This window comes from Dreissena polymorpha, chromosome 2, assembly GCF_020536995.1.
Source record: "Dreissena polymorpha isolate Duluth1 chromosome 2, UMN_Dpol_1.0, whole genome shotgun sequence".
In the NCBI taxonomy this organism is placed as follows: Eukaryota; Metazoa; Mollusca; class Bivalvia; order Myida; family Dreissenidae; genus Dreissena; species Dreissena polymorpha.
In genome coordinates, this window is record NC_068356.1 from 34,707,325 (window position 1) to 34,717,525 (window position 10,201).

The following is a 10,201-nucleotide window of genomic DNA, read 5'->3' on the forward strand; positions in this document are numbered from 1 at the left end:
AGCCTGTTCATTACCTGATAACAGCATGTTTGATCATCCAAAATATTGCGTTCTTCACACGCAGTTTACACTGTTATATATTATAATCCCTAGCATGGGAGCACTTTCTGTTCTAGATTTACATAAATATCGTCAGAGGTACAAGGACGGTGTGTATGGATGTCGGCTTAAATTTTAAAGGGACTATTGAATTAAAAAGATATGTCTATCTGCACAATATTCAGTCATCATCGAATGAAGAATAATTATCAAGTGTCCATGCTGAAATCTTTTGACTTTTAAAACACACCAACTGGTCCACGTTAATAATTTTCAAGAGCCATCTAGTAATACTACTAATAAGTACTTTTGATAATATGTAGATCATACTAAAAAACAGATTTGATAACATTCTAAGCACGAATTTAAAGAAGTTAAATTGGAAACAATGCTCTTCCCGTAGACAACTTATAAATTAGAATAAGGTATTTATTTGTTCGATAAATGCAAAAAAAAACATCAACTGTCGTCGCCCCTCTCTCTAGATGCAAGCAATGCACGAACTCACTCAATTTATAATTTTTATCCTTGAACAGTCTCTTTATTGTATTAACCAGGAGAATGTGTGTTGTTCGCAATATGTGACATCAAATCAAAATCCCACGTTATATAGAAAAAATATCTGAAACATGTAATACTTGCTTAGCGGTTTTTGAAATTCGGAAGGACGGACCCGACCATCCACCGACAGACGGTGCGACTACTAAATGCCCTCATTCGGGGGTATAAAATGAAAATCTGTGAACACGACCCTTTAAAAAATACTAAACCAAATAAGATAATCCCTTATTACACGTCTACGATTGTAGATACTAGTTTCGTCAAAGATTTATTTAATACAATTAAGAGCACGGTTCGAGGTCCTGAGTGAGCACACGATAGTAATAAAGTTTAGTTTGAATACAGAAAGGTATTGGTGAACATGAGTATACCTAATGAATGAAGGGATAGAGGTCAAACGAACAAGCCCTAACAACATTTCATTGATATGTTTTAGTTGGCTGAATATACACAATGACATATAATACATTCCGTTAATATTAATATCTATATATAGAATATCAAGAAGCAGTTGTTCGTTTTTATTTACAGATTTTGTACAAAAAATAAAATATACATTACTATGCTGTCCTCAATAAGGATTTAACACATTAGTTTTCATTCTGGACAAGTAGCCTTCTTTAGCTCAACGTTTATGATCAGCATTATTATCTTATTAAGTTACAAGCGTCCACTGAAGTATCATCGATTTCAAGACAAGCCACCAAAGATACGCCGTAGGCCACCAAAGATAAGCCGTGTGCCACCAACAACTTTTCCGACGCAAAACTTGATTAAATTCAACAGCTTAGACGAAAAAAGGCAGAAAATGTCGTATATCCATCTGAGAAAACTGAACAGCTTAGACGGAAGAAGGAAGAACATGTCGTGTATCCATCTGAAAACAGATGTTTCTCCAATTGCCAAATAGGAGAGCTGTACGCCTATCTCGACTAGCTCTGCTCGTTTTTCTACATCGCTATGATTACCATCAGGAACTCCATCGAACCCATACAAAGCGCCGAACAAACATCCCGCAATGATCCCCGTGCTGTCGCTATCACCACCGTGAAACATTGCCCATTCGCAAAGTGTTGTCCAGTCTCCATGACAGGCTAAAACTGCGTCATATGCGATCAGAGGAGCATCATGACCGCTGCTGCCACCCCAGCCGCCATAGCTGATTTCACTGTAAAACTGGTCTCGTTTAGTGACGTCGGTTTCGTAGTTTTCAGGAAATACAGGTTCGCTCTTTTCATCTGCAATTGCTCTCATGTGCAAATATTCATTCCATCTTGACGTGAAGTAAAACCAATGCTCCAGGTTGTCATCTATGTAGTCGCCCTCATTTATGATATACTCGCGGGCAATTTCAACGACCTTCATTAAAGCAGCACCCCATTCGCGAACCGGTTTTCTCTGAATTGCATACGACATGAACATTGCGGAGGCAAGCGATCCAAGATAACCCGTTGGATGGTGGTGTGTCATTCTTCCGGCCTCTATACTGACCTTTATTAAAGCTTCTTTTTCATCTGGATTTGGGTACCGCAGTCCAATACACATTGCCCTCATTGCCGCACCGCACCCCCCTCCCCGTGGGTTAAACGGTATACGCCATCCTTCAGGTTTATTAGGATCGATGTATTCGCACCATTGTATACATGTCTGTCCAGGTGCCCGATCCTTCATGTCCATCATACACGCCTTATATTGTGTTGCTATTTTCTTGTACAACTCGTCAAAGTTTCCACCAAGGCCGTGTTGAACTAAAGCTTTTCCGGTAGCGATGTGCATGACAGTATCATCGCTTACAATCCATTTTTGCCCACTTACTTTCAGCTTTTCAAGTCCGCCCATGGCATTTAGTTCCTCATTTATTTTCTTTCCAGAACGTTCAAATTCCCAACGGCCGTGGAAGTATCCCAAGGCGTCTCCAACGGCCCCAAGAACCATCGCTGCTTCGTATCTCTGCATCATTCTAGCTTCCGTTTTCCTTACGACTGCATTTCCCCCCATGAGTATACAGTGATACTTTAACAATGAATGCAATCGATTGGTAATAAATTGAGACCAATTTGAGAGCCTAAACAAATGGAGTGATAAATTGTTATCTCTGGTCGTTATCTTACTTGCAAGAGTGGTTTCCCACAGTTGTATTGTGACATAGATTAATCCGGGACATATCAGGCCACCTGCACACCCAGCGACCATGTTTATGGCTGTTGAAAGTGTGCATAGACTGATCTGATTTAAACTTGACCAATGCATATTCAACGCATGTTAGAGCACCATTTTAGAGGGCAATATTGGAGGTAGGGTAGATTTGCTACTAGCGCATCCCAAAAGCATAAGTACGTTAATGAAGCTGCGTATCATTATCGCACATTTTGAACACCTTTCAGTGCAAGCATTCACGGTGCGGTACTAGGCGCACTTTATGGACATACATTTTTTCAGAGAACCCAAAACAATCTTTATCGCTTAATGATAACACCGCTTTAATGTCACATTGTGTGATATGTCTACATAGCATTTGATCTTTTTCACCATCTTCAAAGCTGCATTATGAAGTAGCCCAACGTGAGATTTAGAAAGCCGTTCTGCTAGATACTTATTCCGATCTTTCCAAGCGACGAATGTTAAACCTCAGCCGACATGTTCAAACTATTTGTTGTTCCTCCGAAATTTAAAATAGTGTGGTCTTCTGCTGTAGCGCCCACTGGAGTACCATAAAGAAACCCCAACTTTGAATTTAATGTGGCCAGTGAAAAGCAATACCATATTACCTCGGGTTTAAAGCTGACCATTTTACACGAAGATTCCAGCATACAATATATGTGTAAGCTTTAGAGCTATATTACTATTTTCTAAATCAATATTTCTACAACATACAGCGTATCAATTTCAGTTGTGGGTTTCGTCATTTTCAACACGTTAAGGCGACCATGGGTTAGCTGAAGTATGAGGAGGACGGCTATAAAAAGGATTGATACCCATATAAACATAGAAGTTATCGGCCGGGCCTGGGATCGAACCTGCGATCATCATATTTTCATTCCAGCGTGTTACCGACACGGCATTTAAGTTATTGAAACGTATTTTGTTCGCGATCGTATATGACAACACATTTCTAATGTTATCTTAAAAGGGTTATATAGCATTTATAGGTGTATAATACAAAAACCATATGTGCCCCACTATCGAATTAAACTGAGATCTTAAAAAGTCCGGCATCGCCAAAAGAGAAGAAAATAAGGTAAGTTTTAACATAAATGCATGTATATGAAAACATGTACGATAAAATATATCAATATCATTCTGTTCTATAAATTAATCCATATATCATCCATTTCTGCTTCTTAATTTATAACGTACTCTACTCATTGAGGTTATAGCCTTCAAGTCTTGAAGCTGATGACGACATAAATAATAGCGGGTTCTCCAGAGTTGTTGCTGTAGTTTATGATGAAAGTGATGTTCTGCGGCTGATGATGATGATGGTCAGGAATATTAGGATAACAATGAAAAGGGAGATATTGACGAGAATAATATAATATACCGCTGCAATCCACAACATCAAACACAATGCACGGTGTTCAATACCAAATTCTTGTTGACACTATAGCACGGTAACGTACTTTGGAGTTGAACACCAATTTTGGTTTGACAGCAACGTGTGGTGTAAAAGGGCACAATGCGGTTTTATTTTCAATAATATAATCTAAAATTAAAAGCGAACATTTTGAGAGGAATGTTTACATAATTTAAAAAGGGACAGGTTCAGCGTTGATTCAATACATTATATAAGTATTACCGTTCTCACATAGCTGCGACTTTACGACGACCATCCCGATCAAGCCACGATCTGAAAAAGGTTTGGATCGGGGCGGATCAAGGCCGATCGGAGTCTAAATCGAGCAATTTGGCAAATAATGGTCTTCGACTTTTTGACGATGCTGGAACAGCGTCGTCTAAGGTTTGATAACCAGTAAAAAAATACTTCACAATGGGAACCTATGTAAAAGACCGAGCCAGTCCGATTGAGATAACTCGATTTTTCAGTTACTTCCCTTGGCATTCGCCACTGCGTAGGAGATTGCTCGTTGATTTTCATTGATAACATTCTCCTAGCAGAGTTGTCGTTCGTGTTGATAAAGGTAAATATTAATAGAACAGCATATCCTGGGGAAACAGATTCAATAAGTGTATCAGAACGTTAATTTAAAATTACTAATTTTACATCCATTTTATTTTTATGGACCAATGAAACAACTATATATTTTCTCTATTTTGTTTGATATTTGTTCTCGATTTAGTAAATAAATTGCGAATAAAACATGTAATATTAACTTTTTACGTGATCACAAAACTAAAGAATGCGAACAATTTCGAACCTGCAAATTGTAAACGCTGCACTGCTATGATATATATAGATATAACAACATTTCATTGGAAATTGTCCGTCCCGCTAGCGCAGTGGTAACGACGTTCGCTTTTTCACCTTAACGACACCGGTTCGATTCCCGCTCCCGGCGCAATGTTATATTTTGTCTGTTTTGTGGTCACCATTCCGGACAGGTGTTTTTTTTCCGGATAATCTCACCCCCCCCCCCGCAGCATTTGACCATATAAAAAATTAAAAAGTATTTCAGTACAAAACAAATAGCTGGAAATTGCAGCTATCATTCAAAACTCGTCCCAACTGTCGTCAATCTAATCTTATTAGGTAGGAGTGCTGGACACACTCCGGGTCCCAACATTATGCAGCCTCAGCGCGGAGGTAACTCATTACCTTGGAAAAACACAAATACACAGACTGGGTGCAGCCTAGGCGCGTATAGACTCAAACAAGGCAACAAACTCAAGTGCGGGCACAATCATTTAAAATTTACATATTCAATACGATATTCTAACAGAAATTACACAACCACCTAAGTGTACATACCATGTTTGATATTTCGTTCGATTGTTAGATTTCAGCATATACATGTATAAGGTCATTTCGCTATTAGTTAACTTATCCATATGTTCGTGGGCGAACTCGGATAGTCAAGTGCTCATACGATTGAGCTCACATGGTCCGGCTATGTGCTCATACCTACTTTCGATAATCATCATGAAGGTTTTGCCATACTTAATGAACAAGAATGTGACCCGCCTCCCAGTTTCGCTCAATGGGTCAAGTTACCCACGGGTACTACTTCCCCGTACCCCTAAACTTTTTTTCGTACCAAAAATGTTTCGTACGCAAATTTTTTTCGTACCAATTTTTTTTTCGTACCCAAACTTTTCGTACCCAAATTTTTTTATCGTACCCAAATGTTCGTATCAACATACACAATTGTGGTGATATAGATACACTTAAATTGATGTTTTATATCCATCCTCTTCAAAAGCATCGTCACACCAGTACTGTCAGTACTTTGATTTCTATTCTTTTCAAAACCTTGGTATAGTTATCACTTATATTTCCTAGCATAAACTCAGTTATATTGTTCCTAATACACTGCCAATAATGTGTATCCCAAGGAGAGAAACTATATTAGAATTAATTCTTTCGTTTCAATCCTTTTCCGCTATCTATTGTTTTGTGTATTTTGATATATTGTACCTGCTTAAAGATATAATTATGTTTAGCTCACCTGAGTGCTCATGTGAGCTTTTGTGACCTGTCTTTGTCCGTCCGTCCGTCCACATTTGTTCGTAAACACTCTAGAAGCCACATTTATTGTCCGATCTTTATGAAACTTGGTCAGAAGCTTTGTCCGAATGAAATCTCGGTCGAGTTCCAAACTGGGTCGTGCCGGGTCAAAAACTATGTCACTAGGTCAAAAAAAGGAAAAAACTTGTAAACACTGTAGAAGTCTTATTTCATGCCCAATCGTCATGTTACTTTGTCACAATCTTTGTCTTAATGAAATGTTGGTTGAGTTCAAAAGTAGTTCCGGTCCGTTGAAAAACATGGCCGCCAGTGGGCGGGGAAGTTTTCCTTTTTTGGCTATAGAGAAACCTTGTAAACACTCTAGTAGAAGTCACATTTTGCCCAATCATCATGAAAGTTGGTCAAAACATTGGTTTTATTGATTTCTCGGACGAGTTCGAAAAATGGTCCAGATCGGTGAAAAAACATGGCCGCCAGTGGGCGGGGCTTTTTTCTCTATATGTATATAGTGAAAACATGTGAACACTCTAGAAGTCACATTTTTAGCCCAATTTTCATGAAATTTGGTCAGAACATTTGTTTCCTTGATATGAGAGTTGAGTTCGAAAATTGTTCCGGTCCGTTGAAAAACAGGGTTGCCAGGGGGACGGGCAGTTTTCCTTATATTTATATAGTAAAAACGCTTGTAAACAATCATGAATTAAGGTCATGTAACATGCGAGACAACTCTTCTAAATATTAAATTTAAGTTTACAGTAGTTAATCCCCTTTGACTATTAATGTTTTCATAATAATACAGTGTATTTTCTAGAGGGCACATTTCTTTTCCGATCTTCATGAAACTTGGTCAGAAGCTTTGTCCCAATGATATATCGGTCGAGTTCGAAACTGGGTCATGTCGGTTCAAAAACTAGGTCACTAGGTCAAAAAAAGACAAACCTTGTAAACACTGTAAAAGTTACATTTCATGCCCAATCTTCATGAAACTTTGTTTAAATGTTTGTCTTAATGATATGTTGGTTGAGTTCAAAAGTGGTTCTAGTCTGTTGGTTGAGTTCAAAAGTGGTTCTGGTCTGTTGAAAAACATGGCCGCCAGTGGGCGGGGCAGTTTTCCTTATTTTGCTATAGACATACCTTGTAAACACAATAGAGGCCACATTTTTTGTCCGATCTTCAGGAAACTTGGTCAAAAGATTTTTCCGAATGATATCTCGATGGAGTTTAAAACTGGGTCATGCTGGGTCAAAAAAACAAGGTCATTAGGTCAAAAAAAGAGAAACATTGTAAACACTGAAGTAGTCACATTTAATGCCCGATCTTCATGTAACTTTGTCAAAATGTTTGTCCTAATGATATCTTGGTTGAGTTCAAAAGTGGTTTTGGTCCGTTGAAAAACATGGCCGCCAGTGGGCGGGGCAGTTTTCCTTATTTGGCTATAGAGAAACGTTGTAAACACACTAGAAGTCACAATTTTTGCTCAATCATCATGAAAGTTCGATAAAACATTAGTTTTATTGATATCTCGGACGAGTTTGAAAATGGTCCAGATCGGTGAAAAACATGGCCGCTAGTGGGCGGGGCATTTTTTTCTATATGTTTATAGTAAAACCATGTGAACACTCTAGAAGTCACTTTTTTGGCCCATTTTCCATGAAATTTGGTCAGAATATGTGTTTCCTTGATGAGAGTGTTGAGTTAAAAAATGATTCCGGTCAGTTGAATAACATGGTTGCCAGTGGCAGTTTTCTTATATTTATATAGTAAAAAAAGTTTGTGAACACTCAAGTAATCACTTTTTTTGCCCAATCATCATGAAACTTGGTGAAATGATTGGTTTTATATATATATCTCAGATGAGTTCGCATATGGTCCCGATCGGTCATAAAAACATGGCCGCCAGGGGTGGGCAGTTTTCCTTATGTGACTAGAGAGCAACCTTGTGATCGAACACTATGGAAGTCTCATTTTTTGCCTAATCATCGTGAAACTTAGTCAATACATTGGTTTTATTGATTTCTCGGACAAGTTACAAAATGGCGCAGATCAGTGAAACACACTGTTTAGCTCACCTGATTGCTCAGATGAGGTTTTAGAATTGGTTTTTGTCCGCCGTCCGTTCGTCCATATTTGGTTTGTAAACACTCTACCATTCACACTTCTCAAGCATTCTTTATGAAAGTTGCTGAAAGATCTCAGTCAAGTTTGATAATGAGCACAATCACATAATTAATGCCATAATTATTGCCCTTAGATTGTCCTTAGATTGTCCAAATTTTCATTATATTATACAAAATCCTTGTAAACACTCTTGAGGTCACAATTTTCTTTCCCAATTTTTATGAATCTTGGTCAAAATATTTATTTTTGTAAGCAAAGTTTGATGTTTGGTAAGGGGGTCAACTCAAAATATAGGTCACCAGGTAAAATCTCACAAAAACAAAAACACTCAATACGCCAGAGTTTTGGTTCAATAATGATGAAACTTGACCAGGATGTTTGTCTGGACAATATCTAGGTCAAGTTTGACGTTTGGTTAATATTAAATGAACCGATACCTCTCAGGTGAGCGAACTAGGGCCATCTTGGCCCTCTTGTTATCAGCTTACTCATGACCGGTCGAATACAATGCACTTACAAAATGATGTCTTGTTATAAACACCGGATTAACTAGTTTGTGTCCCTTTGTTATAGATGAATGAAAACAAATTGATTTGCCGGTATAACCCAGTTTCATCAAATGGGCAAATGACATTTCGGATTAATAACTATACCTTTAATAATATATATATATATATAGGATCTGACACGAGTTGTCATATCATACCATATTTTATTAAAAGTGTTAAGGAATTTTGTAAGTAAGCGAGCCTTTGGCGAGCTAACTAACGAATTTCCTGGACGAGTTTAATAAAATATGGTATGATACTACAACGAGTGTCAGATCTTTTTATCACATGCTTTTAAATGAGCAAATTATATAAATATTTACGCAAACATAATGATAAATCCCGAAAGTTATTTACATTTCGTGACGTCATTAGACGTTGCAACGTCATTTCAGCAAAATAACAAAATGCGATTGGTCAATAAACGAAAACTAAGCCAATGAAAACGCTTAAAAAAGGTTGTTTTACACATGTGTAATATAAAACAATATGTAATGGTTGTATTACATGGGAAACAGGGTATAGCATGTGATATATATATATATATGGGCCGTGACGCGGCAAAACCTGTATTCGTGACATCAGTTATGACGTTGGGAAATTCTCTGCAAAGTGACGTCAACATTTTATTTAATTTGCGCGATTTCGTCATCACTGCAACATGTGGATCTGTGTAGCTGTTTTGGACAGTTTTATATTTGTGTTAAATATGAAATGATGTGTTATGGATAATGAAATAGAAGTAAGTAGTATATTTTATTATTATTGGCTATTTTGCAAAATTGGTTTGATCTAAATATTTAATAGAATATAGCGAACTAGACGTGTTTACAATTTAACCACCAGGTTAAACGTTGTTAAGATATTCAGTGAACGAAAATGTATTAATTTACGGTATAACTTATCAGACTAAAAGTTCGTTATTTTTATTTGTACATGAATTGTTGTAAGAGTTTATCCCAACCTTTTATTGCAACCATGGGGTTACTACACATTTTTTTTTCCAATATTGAACCCGATCGATTCTAATTTGTTGTGCCGATCCTAAAGGCAAAACAGTTTTTATAATTCAAAGCAAAATAGTATTTGTTAGTTGTTAGTTTTTGTTTTCGATTTTTATTATAAACTCGACCATAGTCTCTAAAGTATTATTTAACCAACTTCTTTATAGATTTAAATAGATTAATATGCAGGAAAGATTATTGCATAGAATTTTGGAAGATTTTTGTCACTTATTAGGTAGGAAATAGCTTGCATATCGCACATATAGATCTACATTGTCTACTTTTAT

The 10,201-nt window shown here is 37.2% G+C and overlaps 1 protein-coding gene across 1 annotated transcript; it reads right to left on the bottom strand.

Annotated features, from left to right (window-relative positions):
* Positions 1-1,017: 1,017 nt before the first annotated feature.
* On the bottom strand, positions 1,018-2,691 carry LOC127866568 (ADP-ribosylhydrolase ARH1-like). Its single transcript, XM_052407191.1, has one exon. It carries the CDS (start codon positions 2,596-2,598, stop codon positions 1,291-1,293), a length of 1,308 nt encoding a protein of 435 aa, XP_052263151.1. The 5' UTR covers positions 2,599-2,691; the 3' UTR covers positions 1,018-1,290.
* Between the last annotated feature and the right edge of the window lie 7,510 nt (positions 2,692-10,201).

Excerpts from the sequence above, each read along its gene's own strand:
- LOC127866568 (XM_052407191.1), bottom strand. The coding sequence starts at position 2,598 with ATGGGGGGAAATGCAGTCGTAAGGAAAACGGAAGCTAGAATGATGCAG.